Source organism: Dicentrarchus labrax, unplaced genomic scaffold, assembly GCF_905237075.1.
Source record: "Dicentrarchus labrax unplaced genomic scaffold, dlabrax2021, whole genome shotgun sequence".
NCBI classification, from domain to species: domain Eukaryota; kingdom Metazoa; phylum Chordata; class Actinopteri; family Moronidae; genus Dicentrarchus; species Dicentrarchus labrax.
This window is the reverse complement of record NW_026136718.1, coordinates 17,473,996-17,494,055: the sequence shown is the minus strand read 5'-3', so window position 1 is coordinate 17,494,055 and position 20,060 is coordinate 17,473,996. Positions and strand designations below refer to the sequence as shown.

At 38.6% G+C, this 20,060-nt stretch overlaps 2 protein-coding genes and 1 long non-coding RNA gene across 6 annotated transcripts; 1 reads left to right on the top strand and 2 right to left on the bottom strand.

Annotated features, from left to right (window-relative positions):
• Positions 1 to 5,677: 5,677 nt before the first annotated feature.
• Positions 5,678 to 8,411, bottom strand: LOC127350115 (C-C motif chemokine 25). The gene is made up of 4 exons (XM_051376390.1): positions 8,301 to 8,411; positions 6,571 to 6,688; positions 6,223 to 6,337; positions 5,678 to 6,135 (listed from the first exon to the last, which is right to left on the bottom strand). Exons 1-3 carry the CDS (start codon positions 8,362 to 8,364, stop codon positions 6,229 to 6,231), a joined length of 291 nt encoding a protein of 96 aa, XP_051232350.1. The 5' UTR covers positions 8,365 to 8,411; the 3' UTR covers positions 5,678 to 6,135; positions 6,223 to 6,228.
• A 2,515-nt stretch (positions 8,412 to 10,926) lies between these two features.
• On the bottom strand, positions 10,927 to 12,634 carry LOC127350117 (uncharacterized). Its single transcript, XR_007880522.1, has 2 exons — positions 12,533 to 12,634; positions 10,927 to 11,554 (listed from the first exon to the last, which is right to left on the bottom strand). It is a non-coding gene; the product is annotated as an uncharacterized LOC127350117 (long non-coding RNA).
• gclm (glutamate-cysteine ligase, modifier subunit) lies at positions 12,594 to 19,936 on the top strand. 4 transcript variants are annotated; one of them, XM_051376381.1, is made up of 7 exons: positions 12,594 to 12,740; positions 14,792 to 14,854; positions 16,391 to 16,475; positions 17,281 to 17,337; positions 17,446 to 17,648; positions 17,781 to 17,895; positions 18,596 to 19,936. In XM_051376381.1, exons 1-7 carry the CDS (start codon positions 12,609 to 12,611, stop codon positions 18,763 to 18,765), a joined length of 825 nt encoding a protein of 274 aa, XP_051232341.1. In that variant the 5' UTR covers positions 12,594 to 12,608; the 3' UTR covers positions 18,766 to 19,936. The 4 variants fall into 4 exon arrangements, with proteins under 4 accessions (XP_051232341.1, XP_051232343.1, XP_051232340.1 ...); XM_051376383.1 differs by lacking the exon at positions 12,594 to 12,740 and adding an exon at positions 12,757 to 13,068 and having other exon boundaries at positions 18,564 to 18,713; XM_051376380.1 differs by lacking the exon at positions 12,594 to 12,740 and adding an exon at positions 12,760 to 13,068.
• The last annotated feature ends 124 nt before the right edge of the window (positions 19,937 to 20,060 follow it).

Here is a 20,060-nt window from a genome sequence, read left to right as displayed (position 1 = left end):
TGGCTGCAAACAAAAAAGATTAAATACAATTATTATATAAAAATGTTTTAAAAGTTTTTAAAAAAAAACTTTTTTGCAGTACTTGAACACTGAAGTGCCCCCAAGCTAAACTGAGTTTGAGAGCCCTGTTTCAAACTGATTAAGGATGCAGTGAACAATGTTCATTGTGTCAGTGAAAAAATTAAATAACCAAACCGCATCTGTCTGCAGTTGCTGTTTAAAAATCAGTTTAAAAAGGGAGCTGATGCCTGAGTGGAACTGATACATCGAGGGTAAATAAGTTGTTTTTAACCAGAGTAAATTATTTGCTTTGAGGTGATCAAAGGTGAGTAAACATGGCATGTCAATTGGGTTCATTGAACATAGACAGGAGCTTGCCCTTAGCTAAAATAATTTCAAATACCAGTATGTAGGATTTAATGGCATCTAGTGGTGTTAGGGTTAGTTAGGGTGTGTTGCAGATGCAAACAGCTCGCCTTCCGAGTGTGTAGGAGAAACTACGGTGTCTGAGAAAACCACAAAAAACGCAACTGGGCCTATTTACAGCCAGAGTTTGGTTTGTCCGTTTTGGGCTACTGTAGAAACATGGAAGTTCAACATGATGGACTGTGTAGAAGAGGACCCGCTCCCTCTGTAGATAAAACTGCTCATACTAGTGAAAACACACATTAATATTATATTCAATTTCTGCCAACAGAGCCTCCTAAATGTTGCACACTGGACATTCAAGTCTTGAACCCAAACACTCTGTATTTATATAAACTATGTTCTCTCTTTACCTTTACCTTTCCTAACCTTCAGGGATTATCATGAGGAGCCACCATATCAAACCCAAAAGCAAGTCAGCATTTGTTTGTAATTGCATTTGGCAGTGAAAGTCCAGCCTTGAGTGCTGGATGTTAAATCTGTTCAGTTCATAAAAACATAGCTGAGATGGTTGCGAAATAGTAACCACTGCCTTATATGGACAATCTCCTTTTGAACTGAATGAAAGCACAACATGACTGGGAAGCAGTTTTAAAGAAAACTGCAAACAACACAGAGATTAGAGGTGTCTTCCAATAGATTACAGATTGTGCTGCACAGGTTCACTTTTATCCGAAACCATTCAGTAAAATAAGATGAATGTGTTGATTTGATTTGATACCAGGAGGAATTGAACTTTTAACTTTGGTCCTTTATTTAAATGTATCAATGCATGACCAGTCACTTTATTCTATGTTGTTTGCAATCCAAAAGTCTGTGATTAATGTTGCAGTGAAAGGCAAGAAATGAAGCATAAATGTCTTCCAACAGAACATAACTGGAGCAAGATCTGACACGTCTTAGTGGTTAACTCTCACATAGCAAAGTTTATATGTACATCAGTTTACAGGCAGCAACTACAGGTGAAGTCTTATTTCAAGTAATATAAAATCCTTTCAAACTGAGCCAGAGGTGAGAAAGAGAGAAACTGCATCTGGATTTCAGTCAACAGCTGCTGTTTATCATCTGTTCCACATTAACTGGGTCATCAGTTTCACACCAATGCTCTAAATCAAAAAGATGGTCAGCTGTGAGACTCTGGGAACTGATTGGGAACTGGCTTTGTTAATAATTCATGGTGTGAAAAACAAGGGCAACTGTAGCTCTGCTCTCTCAACACCTGCACTGCACAGTCTGGTTTCTTCTTTTGTCTACTGTATGAGAAACCTGAACCATGCCCCCGTTTTGCTATTCATTACTCCAACACCATGCATGCAGTAGTAGCTGATATTCAATATTTTCTTGGAAAAGCCCTCAAATGAAGATATTTTAGCTCAAAAACATTACCTTATTGTGGTACATTAGCAAAGCATTCAATAGTAATATATGAAGGTGGCATTGTAAAGTGTCACCCAATAAATTGTTTTATTTCCAGATCATTTTTCCTAAAAACGAGTCTTTTTTTCATCGAACTTAAACCTCTAATTTAGTCTAAAATATGGCCATAACAGATCATTAAATTAATTTCTCTTTCAGATCCACCCCTGTGTGAACCCACAGATTAATCTGGTGGAATGTAACAGTACTTAGACTCATTTCAGCTTGCTAGACAAAATAACATCTGATATACAGACACAAATTTTGAGTGTTGGGAAGGAAATAAGTCCAACAAAAGGCATCCACACATCAAATGTAATTGAATTTCTAAATGATTTGAAGGGCACAGTTCACAATCCAGAGACTTGTTGTACTTAAGTTTTATTTTTGTTACAAAAGGAAACTTATGTATGAAATGAAAGTCAATCTGTTGACATAGACAATTGTCCTACAATGCAATAGACAAAAGAACACGTAGGAGCTGTTTATAGCTGAAGGTTATTAGTTGCAGATGGTGGTGAATGAGTTACAGAACTACCTCAGAAAACAAACAATACTTCTTTGGAAAAATATTTTGCTACCTGCTTATTGATTTTAATTGGCAATAGCTTTAAAGTAGAAGTTCGATAGTCTTGTTTCATTTCCTGTTGCTGAGTATGCAGATTTTGTTGTATACAACCTGCAAAAACAGTATTTTAAAAATGGCTTTTATTGATACTATATAGTCAGGAAATAAGAAATAAACAGGAAACATAGAGCGTGAGATACTTGTGTTTTATCAAACAAAGGTCCCCAGCTGGATTGGAACCAGGAACATGGTTAAGACAGTACATGTCTTTACCCCTAGGCCACCATGATGCCCTGAACTTGTCAGTGACGTTCAAAGATATTTCACAATCCATCCAGTTCTAGGAAATGAGAGACGTCTTGGATGAGACCTTAAGGTTCACTGTGTAACATTAAGGAGGCTCTATTGGCTGAAAAGGAATATATTCATATTCATAGGTATGTTTTCAACAGTGTATAATCACTTGAATATAGGAATCGTTGAACCTACAGTAGCCCAGAAGGGACAAACCAAACACTGGCTGTACATAGGGCCTTTCCTGTTTTTCGCGAGTTTCGAATCCACTGTAGTTTCTCTTACACACTTCACAGCACATTCTCGTGCCCTAGTCGCAAATACAGATGCGAGCTGTGTTCAGTTAGTTGCAATCTGAAACTTCTCCCCTAGATGCCACTAAATTCGACACGCTGATCTTCCAAGCACGCTCCCAGTTTCCTTTAACCTCTAGAGCAGACTGGATCACCAATTGGGAACATAAGGACCCTCTTGTTGAGGAGCTCTGTGTCTGAATCTGGTTCTGACATCTCTATTAGTTTGATTTATTTATTTCTCAGGGAAAATGCACATTAATGAATATTGCTGTAAATATTCCAGAATTAGCCAAGAGGCTGGTTTTTATCTGAAGTCATCGGCTAGGTGTAAAAGTTGGGCAGCTTAAAGTCAGTATAAAATACTGCTACAGTATAACAGACCACAGACAGATAATGTGTGGGTGGGGGCAGCAAAAAAATTGGCAAAGGGCCCACCTAAACAAATTACTTTCAATATGAAGCTGTTCTTGCTCTCTCCAAAGCCTCCAGATTCCTTTTACAAATCAGTAATTTTACCTCCCAGACAACAGTTACTGGTCCAACGCTGCCTCAGTTCGTTAGTAATTGTATTATTTGTATTTCTAATTTTGGTGAATCGCTTTAAAACACTGAAATCACACAATTACAGGATGGGGGATGTTTTTTAAAGCAGTTTGGCGTCTGTTTATCTGTTCTGGATAAGCATGGCTTTCACTTATAAACCACTGAAACCTTTAGAGTTTGCTATTCACAAAACACCTCAGTTTCTGTGAACCATGCCTCAAAGAAAAGGCCTCTCAGAAGACCTTCATTATTGATTTAGGATATATAAAAGTGGAAAGGGGTTACAGACTCATCTTCAAGACCATCTATCCGAAGTCAGACAATTTGTCTACAAACAGAGGTTACTAGGAACTGTCACAAATCTCAGAAGAAGTGGCCGAGATTACTGCAAGGGCACAAAGAAGAATGCTGTATGAGGTAAAAAAAAAAAAAAGAAGAGCCCTGGAGTCACAGGCCTAAAGGAGTTATCGGAAAAGGTTGACTAACATCTGTTGACGAGTCCAGCTTAGTGTGGCACCTGTAAAAATATTTATTTTTTTTGTAGTACATGTCCAGTTACTTTAATTGTAACATTTTGTTTAATAGCATACTGGAACAACTATTTGGTCAGTAAACTATAATCTATTATTACACTTGCCAGTAGGTGGCAGGGTAAGCGATATAGAAGACGTTGCAGGTCTTAGATGAAGCCATTGGTCTGTATGTGTGTGTGCCCGGTGCTGCAGTACCGACAGCTTGTATGTCTTGCCAGTCCTGCCGGTGAAGTAATAAAGATAAACTTTTTTCTACACCACTAATGCAGCTGCTGTTGCACCAAACTGAGTGGTGTAACATACGCAGAATTTGGACAGACATGGTGTCCTGCAATGGACAACGGTGGAGGGAGCCATTGCTCTAAAAAAATAAATAAAAATAAAACCATTGCTGCACATGTAAAGTTTTCCAAAGAACATCTGGCTCACAACACTACTGAAAGAATGTTTTGTGAACAGATGAATCTCACTAGAGGCTGTGTAATGCAACAGGACAATTAGCCGAATTACCGAAGTACTTAAGTAACCTCAGAATGGCTCCACAAAAAGAAAACCCATCTTTTGGAGTGATCTAGTCACTTCAGCGCAGTAGAACTGCTGTGGACAAAGAGAGCAGACATCCAAATAACCTGGTGGAACCAAAAGAGTTTCCCTCTGGCCGATGTGTTAGTCTAATCTACAGCTACTAGAAATGTTTGATTGAGGTCATTGCTGACATTAAACCTTAAACCTTCTTTGGCAGCAATGACCTCATGCTGCCAAAGAAGTTTTTTCCACCAGTACTGTAAAGGTTTATTGGATGTGTTCAATACATACATGAAAAAGTATAATTGTTTCTGTGTGCCTATTGTGTTTGTGTATATGTGTGAATCTGATGGAAGTCAGATTACATTTTATGACCAAATAAAGCAGAAAACAAGGTCTTTCCAAAGATTTTTCTTAGCATTATACATTGAAACATTTACCTGAAGCTAATTTGGGGCGTCAAGAGTATCTTCCAAAAGTAATTTCATGTAACAATCCCTCTTTTGTTACCATCCCTCCACTGGAGCTCAGAAACACCCAGTGAAACACAAAGCAGGAATTGTCTTTATATAAACCTCTATATTATTTTTTTTACACTAAACAAAGACTGTGGATTTTTTTCCCACCTCACTTACATGGGAAGCACATTATGAGGGGATCACTGCAGCTTGTATGAACAGGAGGAATGATTACAGCAAGCAAACCCTGTTTCAATGTACATACTGACAGGTGAGACAGAATTGAAAAAATTGTGAACTTATCCTTTAATCCGGCCTCATTGGACTGGATGCCTGAAGTTCTTACAATTTGGCAGGATTTTGAACTTCAGCCAATCCTTTAACATCAAAGTTATAATCAAGTTAATGAAAACAAGCTTTGCAGACCAACAGTCCCCGAGAGCCAAGTTGTAAAGTGTTGACGGCTGGCTCATGCAGTCAATTACTGGCTCACTCAAGATTGAGTGGGAGATTACTGAACTGAAGCTTGCTTACTTTGTTTCATGGATATTCAGTCATCACCTTCAAAACCAACCATGGGATCATCAAATCAGGACAGATAGATAAACCAGATAGATGTTATTTCTATGGGTTGCTTCTTTATTTGATACAGGAAGTCACACAGTACAATTACAATGCCAATACAAAAATATGGAAATCTGTTGTATAAAAAAATCTCTCAGCCCATCCACTCAGTGTTTTTTACATATACATCACACACACGTACAGTATACACTCTGCAAATACATTTCAAAGCTGCCAAATAGTGGCTCATTCCTAGCAGGCGCTACATATCACAGGGAAGTGAACAGTATCATAGTAGTGGCTCATATAAATGAATGTTGCTATAATGACTATAACATTAAGGATATAGTATGTTTTACTCATAGTGAAATGTGTACATTGACATTCTCTGTCAGCAACAGGAAATACCAGAAACATAATCAACTGGTTACAGATGATATATGATGCCTGACAGGGAGGTGAAACAGATGAGCTCCTCTCTTCCAGTCTCTTGTTTCTCTCCTTTTAGTGGTCTACAAAGACAAAAGTTTCATGATGAATTTAAACACTCAGTTCCTCTGTAGGGCATTAAAGTCATTGTGAGAGTATGTTCTGTTTACCTCATTTTACTTTGCCATTTCGACTCTGTACATCAGGTCCTGGACCCAGCTTTCTTGTGGATTGGCACAGACAGTCCGCTGTTTTTTATGTGAAGGCTTCTTCTTCATCAAAAACCTACACATATGAGTATTATTACTTAATGTTATCACACTTACTGCACTGGAGTAAGGAATGTAAAGGAGCTTAATAAGTAATCAAAGAAACCAGTGCACACATTTACAAGTGCTGCTCTAAGCTTGGATCAGTCACTTTCTTTTTCCATTAGTCATTGCCAATTTATTTACACAGGGAAGTTTAAACAATGTAGGACATCAAAATGCAGTAAAGACATAATATTTGTTACTTACACAACAGCTCTGATGTTGCAATCACCATCTGTTTCCTGCATCCTGTAACTTTGAATGTTTCGCTTCACATTTTCTTTCATTCCTCGAACGTAGCCGAGGCAGCAGTTGCCATAAGAGCCTGGAGAGAGGGATAGAATTACAGAGGGTCAGAACATAAATACTGCCCCCCCTGAAAATCTCTTCCCTGGGGAGAAATTAAACAGTGAGAGTCCAGAAGGAAAACAATACAGCTCCGTTTTAACACTGGGGACTGACTCTTCATTGTGCTTTTTGTATGTGTAGGTCTGTGTTTATTGGCATGCCTATAAAACTAAACTAAAGCTTATGAATAAACAGTGCCAAAGCAAGAAATCATGGGTCTCACAAATTACTTTAATCACATGTCACAAAATCGGTATTTTTTAATTAAAGAAAACCACAAAAAGCAGGAGTGATTTCTATGATTTGAAATAACTGGAGCTAAACCAACAGCATGTGGTAATTCTCATTTTCCAATTCCACTGGATTGAGTGCTCAACATTAACAAATATTGTAATTTATTTTGCTCTTTTCTTACTCTTTGAATTGATACACACACACACACACACACACACACACACACACACACACACACACACACACACACACTGAAACACACAAATATCCTGACTGCATCTTATTTTCACCATCACTGCCTCCATTAGAGTTACTCATGTCCTTTTAACTTTTGCGTAGGTGTTTACTTACTTGAAATTGGGTTATAGAGTTTGTAATGTGTCATCTGTCATCTGGGGTAACAGAACATATTTCTGTAACATACCCTAATTGGCTTTTGTGACATCAACATACAGTATTACTACTATTTTATCTTTTTTTTTACCTTTACTTTTCTTTTCGAAATTGCCAAGAATTATGTTTTTCATGCTGAGCCTTGAACAGAATGGTTAATCATCTCTAAACTTCTTGCAACAAATAGGACGAATCCTCACACTGCATGTGACCTCCTTACCTCCAATGCTCCTAGTTAAGTTACCTCAGCTTTTTAAAGACCCCAAATTGTTTGGGGCTAGGCTTAAGACCTGAATGTTTGGTTGTAATGACGCTGCTGAAAAGCTACTGAGCTATAAGATGCAGTGATGACCCAAAAACTACAAGTCAGCTTTAGGAATTTTGTACGCACAGCAGCTTGGACTATCCTTATTGCTCAAATTCAATTGATATATCATCTGATATCAGCATTATAGTGGTGGGGTATTGATGTATCAATAAAAAAGAAGAAGAAGTTTTTGCTCCAATGTCAACAACCCGAAATGTCCTGTTTATGAAAACTTAACTTAATTAAACCTGTCACAAAATTACCACAACAAAGTGGTCTATAATAGCGAGCCTAGACAGATTACACTTTGGTATCAAGTGATGTGGTAAATGGCTTTGAGCAGAACAATTCACTGATTAAAAGGGAGGATTTAGGAAAGTGGAGGAATGTGGATTGTGAAATACAGCTGCAGCCATAATTTCACCAGAGTTGTTCAAAGCAAGACTCCACATATTCTCCACAGTCAGTTCAGTTCCACCAAAACTTAGTTCATATAGATTTTTTGGTTTTAGCTCATTATTTAAAATGCTCAAACAGTACCTATACTATTTTGAGCTGCAATAAGAAATGCACCGTTAAATCTAAATGTGCAATCCAATCACAATTTGCAATATGACAGTTCTGAGGTCAGTCAAATCTGTTCTGTTTCACTCACCTTGTGCGAGACTCAGGCACATGCAGCTGAAAAGCAAAATGAAGAAAATAGCTTGGAACTTCATGACTGTTGCTGCTGTTGCTGCTGCTGCTGTTCTTGTTGTGTGGCTCGCTGCACAGAAACAAACAGATACAATCAAACAGGAGAGAAAAAATTTAAAATTGGAAGCAGTCTCACCCCTCTGCCTTGTAAATTTTGGCTGTTGATGTAATATTTTCCATCACAAATCCCTTCATCTGTGGTCTTGTGAAAGAAAAAGGTCATGTCTTTGACCGTTGATTAAACATTTTTAAATCCATGTCTGGTTTCCAGCTGTGTGCAGCTGTTTCATCTCTGAGTTATAAGTGTTGTTTTACAGAAATCAACTGGGTTTGTGGTAAATTATGGCTGTATTCCCCATCTGACACCTAATAAAATGCAATTCTTGCAAAACCAGGATTACAAAAGCACCAAGAGGGGATTGTGTCTATAAGCATGCAGAGTAACGTACCTGCTCACATTCAGTATTTCACAAGATGTCCTGGGAGAAAAGCCTTTTGTCCAGCTTGTGGTCTGTAGTCTTTATATGCACACATGAAATCTGCCCTCCCCCGACATTACTGCTCCTCCTCTGACATGTCAACACTCAGTTTTACAACCGCTCAGTTGAAGTGCAATTTGATCACTGAAGGTTTTGACTTGGCTCAAACTCACACACACACACACACAAAGACACACACACACACACACACACACACACACACACACACATATATATATGTATATATATATATATATTTACAATAGCTCCCTTGGAGATAATATATTTGCCAGATGTACCGTATAACCCAAAATATGAAAAACAAGAAAACCTGCTTATAAACACAGAGTGCATGAAAGGAAACATATTAAATTGGGTTTTTCATTGCTTTGATCTCACATTCAGAGTATTATGGATATGCACTGTAGAGTATGGACATGGTCTTGTCCCACTGAGGGACATGAGAATAATCTTCTAACTCAAACAACTGGAAATGAAGTTAAATAATAATGCAATACTTTAATGATATAATGTCTATCACATTTCCTCAGTTCTATCAAATTCTTCACTCAAGGGTAGACCTGATTTGAAAGTAAAGCTTTCCAGATTTATGACATTCTTCCAAAGTTGGTTCACTGTTGTTTATTACTGTAAGAATCATTTGCATCTAATGAACAGGAACAGTGCAGGATTGCTTATCTCTCTACAGCTGCAACCATTTTGTAGCCCTGTCCGGTTTCAAATCTTATCCCGAACACTGAATCTAACATGATGTGCCCCTTTGCACCGTTAGCCATATATCTAGAGGTAATTACAGGTCACTCATTATCCTGCACCACGGTAACCAAAGTCAAACTTGCATATTTATTTTACTGTGCTGCTAATTGGGTGTGATGGACATTCAAGATAAGGTACAAAAATAAACATACAGAGCGGGTAAAGAGGTCTATATAGTGTATGTGTATGATGAATTATGAACTGTTTCAGATTCAGTTCAAATTCATTTTAAATTACGTAACACCATATTTGGGGGATGGTGTGCAAATGTGTGTGCAAGCGTGTAGCCTAAGTGTATTTGTGTTAGTGGTTAAACTAGCAAGGGGGGGGGGATACTTTAACCAGCCAAGACTGACGGGAAATGTTAGAAGAGCCACTTAGGGGAATATACTTGAGAAAAAACATAATATCCAACTCTTCAAAAAGTTTACTGATGGGTGCCTTTTGCATTGTGATATCCAAACACAGCCTACATGTGTTAGAGGTAACCCCTTCAGTGCTTTGGTTCTGGTTGTTATGATAGTGCTTTTGCTGCTGCATTGTGGGTCCCTTGGGTCCCCGAAGAGTTTGTATAATTTTTGTTTGAACTGTTGATCCATATTTTCTGCATTTTCTGTAAATTTGATTTGCTTTTATCTTTGTAACTTTATGCCATTGTTCTTCTGTTTTTAATGCACTGTTAGTGGATGAGTTATGGCACTTTGACACCAGCTTACTCCCACCCTTAGATTCATTATCCAATTTATCTGAAATCCTCAACCAATTATCAAATGACAGTTGTACACTAGTTCTATGTTGTCTGTTCTTTGTCATTTGTTCTTAATGTTTGCTCATGTTGACTCTGATGAAGTCATAATGTCGAAACGTTAGTTAGTTTGCACCATTAAAGACTTTTTTTCCCCCTTGGTCATTTATTTTCAAGAAAAAGTGAAGGTTTGATAGGTAACTCCCTATTGTACAATGATGGAAGACGTATTTAAATCATTAACTTTAGTTGAACTGTACTTAAGTAAAGTATTATCAGCGAGTACTGCAGTGAAATGGTCCTTGTCAGTGTTTTACTGTTATATATGATGTGTTTGGATTCATATTATTGCTGCATTAATGTTGCATGTTACAGCTGTAGATGTTTCAATGGGAACTAATTTTAACTACTGTATATCCTGTTGGGTAGTTTAATCTACAGCAGTGTGTCATTTTTTTATAAAATCATCATATTTTTGTAGTCCTGTGAGAACTGCACATCTTTAAAAAATCAACTTTTCATGAGCTCAGAAAAACAGCCCTGTTTTAGGCTTTGTGTCAAAGCGTTTTCCAGCTAATCCAAGAGGGTTTTAAATAGTTTATTTAACTTAAGAAGTAAGAGAACTCATAAAGGTACACTTAATCCTGCTGTTTATCAGAAAGAAATCACATTCAAAATCAGTCACATGTGGAATATCATATCAGTAGCATAAAATGGAAATACTCAAATCAACTTTGTACTACAGTAGTTGAGTAAATGTACTTAGTTACATTCCCACCACTACTCATGATTAACTCATTCCTCCAAAGATTTGATTGCTTCCAAATGTCATGATTCACCTCAATACCGAGAAGTGATGAAATTACTCTTCATATGTGGGTCTACAAAATACCAAATTTATTGCAGGTCTATTTCTAAGATTCTTAAGGATTGCACGGATATTTGATTTTCTACATTAGACCCATGATGTGATTATTAGCCAATCAAATATTCTGCTGTAACAACCTCCACCCTTCTGGGAAGGCTTTCCACTATAGTTTGGAACCTGGCTGCAGGGATTTCCTGCCATTCAGACACAAGAGTGTAAGTCTGGTCCAACGCTGATGCTGGCCAATGGCTCGCAGTCGGCGTTCCAGTTCATCCCAGAGGTCCTGACCTGGCTTTGTACACGGGGAAACTACCGTGCTGAAGCAGGAAAGGGTCATTTGTAAACTGTTAAAAGAAAAGAATGGAAAAAGTACCCACACACTCCTATCTGGTTTGACAACATCACACATCATCTGTGGATGAGTTAGTTGATGATCTACACACAAAGGTCATTAAAATGCATACACAGATACAAAAATATAATCTTAAAATGCTTTGCTATATGTGTAAATTCAAACACATTTGAGTTGACACATGAATCAAAAGCAAACATGCAAAACACACGTAGTGATTCCTGTTTTACAGGTGTGCTCAACTGTTCCTAAAGAAGTCAAATTTGTAGCCAAAATATTTTCAATTGTGTCCAAGGAAAATCCAGAAACACCATAAAAACAGAAAATGGGAAAGCAATTTGCGTGTGCTACCTCACACCCGCAAAGACTTTATAGATGTGTGTGTGCCTCTTGATGACGGTCACTAAAATATAGTTATATATATACAGTATATAGTTGTGTGCTGTAACATTAAGATTCCCTAAATTGGGACAAGGGAGTTTAGCCTAAAACATGAAAATCAGCCCCAGGATGAATGAGTACACAAAGGTATGTTAGACAGGGATGTCCACAGGTGGTAGATGAACTATAGAGATCCTTTACATAAGTAAAAGTACCAGTATCACAGCCTAACAATACTCCAAGTACAAATAAAAGTACAGAGGAATGAGTAGTACCTCAACACCAAATATGTAAATAATAGCAAGAGAAAAGAAATATAAGAAGTTTAAATGCAAGTGTATTCAATTCAGAGCAGTGTAACTTTTACAAAGAAAACCAAGAGATTTTAATCATCAAACACATGTCCCCTGCTGTGTATTTTAAAAGAAAAAAATGATGTATTTTAAAATGATAATCCTTTTTAATAATCCCCATTTTTATTAAATGTAACAGTAATCTGTAATCTCACTTTCTTTATATCCTGATTACATATAATCCGTTACTCCCCCAGCCCATGGACATGATTGAGAGAATAATTAGAAACACTCACAGCACCATCTAGTGGTCGGAGCTGGGACTACCACCCGATACAACCATCCGCTCCACTGATCCAGTGTCGGTGTGTGATGGATGCAGCAGCCGCGTTCTCCACATTAATCCCGGCCAGGTTTTACAGGACAGTCACCGACAACCTCCGTGTGGGCGTGACCGACCGGCTTGCCTCCATAACAGCCACTAAGCAACCACCAAGCCAGCAGGTCAGTCAAACACTGACTGCAAGTCATCCTGACTAAGCTAATTTAAACATCAGCGTTTAACCGTTGCAGGCGCTGTCGGTTACCCGGCAGTTAGCCAACGGTCACAGTAACGGTCGGTGAAGCTTTGACTAGCAACTTGTTAGCAACGCTAGCGACGAAAAACAAAAACAAATAAAAAAAAACCCCACACATGGATCCTCAAAACAGCAACACGAAGACTGAGGCGAAGAGGTTGTTGAACCACGCTAAGACTCTCAGGCTCCACACCGGGAATTTAGTGAACCGAAGCCGTCTGAAGAAGAAATGTCCGGGCTCCCCCAGTGAAGAGGTGATCGTAGTTTGTCGGTTGCTGTGTGACAGTGTAGCTCATTAGCTTAGCCTCTAAGTTAGGCTACCTGGCTAAATGTTTAACTAGCTAGCTAACGACACTAGTGTTTGTTCACTGACAGGAAGGAGTATATGTAAGGGTATCTGAGCAGTCCATAAGAGAAATAATAATATATATATATATTAAAGTATTAATGAATATGCCTGTAGTTAGAGGACTTAATCTGAGCTAATGTGGTGCTTTAGCAGTGTGTGTTGTTTATGTGGTGAGGGTGTGCAGTGTGACTGGCTTTATGATCCAGCCTGAGGCGAACAGAAAACACCTGTAAGTGTAAACCAGGAAAGATGATCTAACGTTAAAGTTACATCACCTGCAGGCAGGTGCTCCTATAAAACAGCTAGTTTTCAAAATGTACTCAGAAACTTTATCTTTTTATTAGTGCTTCAACTAAATGTTGTTTTTCACATTGATTAAAGCTGCAGTAGGTAAGTTTTATTAAAATGTATTACATGAGATTAAACTCGTTTGACTTATTAGGCATTATTATTCTATAAAAAGTCAGAAAATGGTCGGCCATAATATCCCAGAGGCTAAGTTGTCTTCAAATAGCTTGTAAATTACAATGAGTATTCAGTTTATAATGATATAACAGGGAAAAGCAGCAACCCCTCATATTTAAACTTATATAACTAGGGACTGTTTGGCATTCTGCTTAATAAATGACAATTAATTGATGATCAGAATAGATGATGATTATTTTTCTATTGAGTGACTAATCCATTAATCAACTACTTGTTTTGGCACTGCATAGATGTTCACTGTAGTTACATAACGGCATGGTGGCCTGAAACATCCTGAAAGGGTTTGGTCAGACTCTTTCATGATCAGACACTACGCTACTCATTGTTTTAAGGTATGAAACATCACGTGCAGTTTTCCTCTGAAGCGTGACTGGAATTTGGGTGCAGTCCCATGTGTTGTGCCGGCCCATACCTTAGACCGAAGTTAGTGATATAACTTGTGATTGTTGTAATGAAGAGCAAAGGTCGCCACAGTTTGATCTCCAATATAACATTCAGATAGAGGATACAGAAAATATGACGTGAACTTGACTGAGGTATCAGAGGGATGTAATGAGACACTCAACTCACGATACATATATACATATTATGTGATTTCTTTTACAAAATGAGATTGAAGACAAATTATGACTTTTATATATAAACGTCTTTATTTAGCGATTTAGAACAAAATCCACAAATTATATTTTCTCTTGTATTTTCTCATTTATAGCAGATAATCATTTTGAATTCTGACGTAGGTTATAAACTGTGCAACACAATGCATGTTTCCTTTTCTTTGTAAAAGTGAAACTGAAAATATAACCTTGTGAACTACAGAAAAAGCCTTAAATCTCCTTCCATCTTTACGCAACTGCAGCTGGCCAGCCCGTGCTTATCCATTTGTAAATACTTCAATTTTAAAATGAGACATCCGTCAGCAGTTAAACTTGACCTGTCTCCTCCTTTAGTCCCACGCTCCAAGCCGGTTTTGAAGTTTGTCCAACTGATTTCATTGTTTATAACGCACTGCGACCCTGACTTGGTAGAGCAGCATATCACAGCTGTCCAGATGTTGACGTGTGTCCGCTGAGAATAAAAAGCTGTTCATTCTCAGCCAAGTTTCTTAATTTAATATTATGTTCTTCTGTTTGATATTTCAGCTTCAAGACTGCATTCAAGCCACACTGAGTGACTGGTTTTCTGCTATAAAACCACAATCCGAGGTGGGGACACGTTTACAGTTTTCTGTTTATTGTTTTCATGTAGTATGTAGAGAGTATAGTAGGTCATATAGTTCAGGCTCTCCTGTACCCGTTTTGCATGTTTGTTTTTTTTATCCGCACTGACAAATGAACAACAATAGTATTTGCATTTACAGGTCAGACCTGCACTGTGTGAATGAGTTGCACAATAATGTGCTCCTACATAGTCAGGCAGTAGGGTTCCAGTGCTTGGGAAAATAAAATAGCTGTAGTGATGGACATCAAAGGATGCCTCCAGGCTCACTGAAAAGAAGCTGTCATGATGAATGTTCATGCAGTGCTGGCTGCCAAAGGCGCCATTCCAAATGTGTGTCTGTCTGTTGGGATGCGGAGGGGGATTGGTGGGGGTGGATGCACGTTAAAATTTGCCCTACAGGTTTTGTTCATTAACTGTGACAGGATTTCAAGAAAGTAGTATTGAGCAATCTGTTTTCATCAAACTGACATGTTCCCGAAAAGACTGAAATTGAGATTTCAAAGGCTGCAGGATCCAACGTAGTGAACCACCATTCCTGCTGAACACACTCTTGCTCTGGCTGTTTTGCTAGGCTCAGCTAATCTGCCTCAGCTTTTATCACCACGCCCACTGGACTCAAATGGGGATGAGGGAAGTTTGAATGAGTTGAACTAAGGGGTCTTAGATACTTGCAAATACCAGAGCTCGTTAGACACATCCCCTGCAGGGAAATATCAAGAATGGGATGCTTAAGTGATGGTTTCTCTTCTGAGGTTGCGTTTGGCCTATATCTGCTGGCGGAATCACACAGAAGTTACGTTGTGTAACCTGTACATGTTGTAAAGCTTGACCGTTTACATTGTGTTATGCTAAACATCTTTCAGACATGGACTTTGTTACGCAAGTGTGTTTATATAGGTCTCATGTCTGACTAAGTGCACACTTTTACGTAAAAAACAATGTTTGTTGTTCTTTATTTGCCCTTTTGTGCCAGTGAGACAAATAAATCTACAATAAACCTATAACTAATAAGCAATAAACATTTCTGCCATTAGTTTCACACTATTCCACTGATAAAGATATGAGGCAGCGAAGAAGAAAACCGCTAGCGAGTAAAGAAGGTGTAAAGAATGGTGATTCAAACTTTTTAAGAACAAACGAGTGCAAATGTGTTATGAGGAAAGAAATGCCTTCATCATTGTTAGACCTCATGGGTACAAACAATCCTTTTTGGTAAGTAGCACTGAATGTAAAGTTGTTTGCTTACAAGAAAACCTCACAGCCTTTTAACCTTTTAATTATTGCTTCCAATCCATCGGTCCACCAGTGACGCCGCTTGTAAGGAAAACACTCTACTCCCTTCATATCATAACTTTTTAACTCTGAGCCATCGAATCCTTGTGTGCATCAGATGCCAAACATAATGCAAGCATTGTGGCCGTCTCTGTAAGGGTCCTGTCAGTTATGTCTATCTTAACTGATGATTTCTGAAAACAAGTTGTTACACAGTCTCTAAATAAAGTACTTTTCTTACCCTGTAGGACTTCCCAGATACATTGGACTGCTCCATTCCCCAGGAAACAGACGCTATCACACCTGAAGAGAGGGAGGAGCTGAAGGTTTCAGGTCAGTACTGGTTTTATAGTCTGCAAGAAGAACATTGAATCTGTTAAGTAACACTTTCATTACATTAGTCTTTAACTGTTCTGGTTATTGTGAGGTTTAAGCAGTAATCTTATTGAACTTTTTCTCCACATTGGGTTTTTACCTTAAATGTACTACAAGGAGTTTTTAACTGGTTATGAAACAATCAAAAAGTCTTGAAAAGGTTCAACTATTCCACCTGCTGTTTAAATTTGTACCAGCGTTGGGTAGTAATAGCAAAGGGTTATTTGTCATCAATGTAGATCTGCTGTTACCACAAGCCTGACCAGCTCTGGGAGACTGATGCGCTGCAGCATGGCGCTTCCTGTCTGTGCTAGGGGTGGTTGTAGTGCGTACCACTGCACCACGGCTGTGTGTTTTAGCCTTTAGTGTCAGTGGAATGTGACTGATGACCTGCAGCACGTCTGTCCTGCAAAGATTGCTTCCAGATAACTTTTCTCTTGTGTGCAGTGCAATCTATTTTTTTTTTTGGGACATTTAGCAAGGGTTAAAAAAGCATGCTAGCACACATATCCTCAAAATATGTCAGTTTCCATTTAAGAAGAAAAAAGAAAGAAGAGGAAAATCCCTGATTCGATGGCCGACCCATTGATCAGAGCGTTCCTAATAATGACTGGCTGAATCAGAAATAAATTAATAAATTGTTTAACAAGTAACACATAGTAATACATGTGTAATAAATAGTACCAATGACCCACCAGATGCTACAAACAACATCAGTATGTGAGGGACGACATGTTTATGGTTGTTGTTGTTGTTTTCGCAGTCAAGCTGTTCCTGTGTGAGTCGGTTCTGTCCTCTATCAGAGATGCAGTCGAGATGGGTGAGCTTTAAATCTCCTCAGCAACAGTTTCATTTGCCTTAAAAATGACACGCAATTGATGTGAACCTTTTTTAAAAAAACATTTAAAATCAATTCTCTCATCCCTAGCCTGCCAGACTCTGGCAGTGTCCCAGCTCGACTCTGTTATCATAGCGCCACCTGAGCCCCTGCAGGGCGACAGCCAAACATTGGCTCACCTTCAGCCAGCCTGGGAGGAGCTGGAGGCTCTGGTCAGGAGCCAGCGGATTGCCGCCATTGGTACCTCTGACCTGGACAAAGATCTACTGGAACAGCTCTACAACTGGGCTCAGGTGAGTGGGAATCAGGGTTGAAGGAATTTTATTTTGAAACTTTACAGTCGATAGCTTGACAGACCTGTGTGCCGTTTCCTCTGTTGAAACAAATAAAGCCGGTCACTGAGCACGTACCCTCTCTTGTACCAGGTGAAGCCCAGCAGTAACCAGGTCAACCTGGCCTCCTGCTGTGTGATGCCTCCTGACCTGACAGCCTTCGCTAAGGAGTTTGACATCCAGCTGCTCACACACAACGATCCCAAAGGTGAAATTCAGCTTATTTTCTGTCATTTGGGTGGATTTATAAACAGAGTGCAGGTGTTCTAAATCAATTGTTGTCAGTGCTTAGTCGAGCATAAAAGGATAAGTCTTGTGATATTACTTTTTCTGATTCTCAGCAAAAGCCATAAAGACCAAAACCAGCTATGAATTGATCCACTAACACATTTTGTCTCTGCAGAAACAGACTGATATATGATATTCCTCTGTGTCATAGACCTCCATTGTTGTCCGAAAACCCCCCAAAACACTTAATTGCTCTGAGTGACTTCATTATCATGAGCACTCTAGTTTGTTTTGTATTTATGCAGCTGAAAATAGTCCCCAAGAAATAGGCTGTTGTAGTTCAAACTCAAAAGTAAATTGCCCATGTGTTTTAGGGAATTTAATAAAATAAAACTATATAATTTCTTAAAGATTTATGTCCTAAGGTGATAGCAATAGTAGGGACAGTAGAGACCGTAGGACCGTAGATTGAGAGATAAACTTTTCATGGTATTTACTGACAATAAGAAAATAATAGACGAATAACAGCCTTATTCTTTAAGCCTTTTCCTTATAAACCAATTAACAAATTGCAGTTACAGTCAACTGCATCAGTAGCAGTGAATTTGTTATGTGCTTTTCACAATGTAAGCTGCTCCGTTCACTCAGGTCCTCTCTCGGCCTCGTGTTTCCATTCACAGAGCTGATGTCAGCAGCCACATTCCAGGAGGCGGTGCAGGAGGGAACACAGGACCTCAACATCGCTGACTGGAGGCTGGAGTGGGTCCTGCGCTACTCCATTATTGTCAAGAGCAGGGGCATCATCAAGGCTAAGGGTTACCTTGTCAGTGCGAGGAAGGCGAGCCCCTAGCACACTCCACTAGTGAAGAAGACACATGGATGAAGCCATTTTCTTCCTTTTTCAGTCTCACACACACACACACACACACACAGATACACACAGATACACACAACATGCAAAGTAACCGCTCTGAATAATGGACACTGCCAATCACCATGAGTCTTGAAGTTATTGTTTTTATCTTACAGATAAGGTTGCATCTTGATCATCTATGATTTCATCAGTGTAACAGATGCAGGTATTTATTTCCATCGTCTCAGTGAGAACAAAAAATGGGAGATGAACGTGCGAGATCAACTCCAGTGTCAGTTTTGGAGAGAACATACGGTGGAAGTGAGCTGTACATTGACAGATCAGCCGTTAATCGACGCAGTAGAGGCTGTTTTTTAATGATGGAAAATTTCACTTACTAAGCTTTGATCCAAGGTGAAGGTTCCTAAACCCTTGTTTGGACTTGAAGTGCCTCTCATCTCTTTGCTCCTCCTATCCTCATTCCTGCTTAATCTCCACTGTGTCCGTGTGAATAGAGCTTTAACTATCAGTCTGAATTAAGTAGGTGAAGCAAAAGAAAAAGGTAGAAAATTATTGTTTTTTTATTTTGTTTTTTTTTTTTATGATTCCAAACATTTTGAAAGTGTAAATGGGGAAAAAAATTGTAATCATGCAATTAGATTTTTCCTGCTGTACATAACACCATTTGCATTCCTCAATTGAGTAAAACGATGCACTAATTCAAATTCAACCACATGTGAGATGTTTATTTTATGATGCTGATTGAATTAGACATTAACTGGTAAAGCAGACGACTTATGTGAGTATTACATAACATTATGTTATCATGCATTTTTTTCTAACCATGCGCTGTGTTTGACAACTCATTGAAATGTTTGCCCACCTTATGCTCATGAGATTAGTTTGAGGGTTGAAAGTACAGCATTTTGAGATGTTTTGACATGCATAGCAGGCTTCGGTCATCTATATGCATTGTTGTTGTAGCACTGGAAGCTCCATGCCAATGAGAAAATGTGTTAATTCTGAGGGAGAAGGTTGTAATTTCAGAATCGTGGCTGTTTGAGCAGATAATCTCACAAAGACAAGTTATCTGTTGTACTGTAAACATATTTAATGTTGTCATATATCTGTATATCATGAATTGGCTTTATTAAAATTATGAAACAGATGTTGGTGTGACTGTCACTGGGGTGAAATATTAAAAAGATGGGATAAACTTTGGTGAGCTCAATTAATGTGCAGCTCCAGCTCTGTTGAACCGTTACACACTCAAGCTTTTGAACCAGGTACAC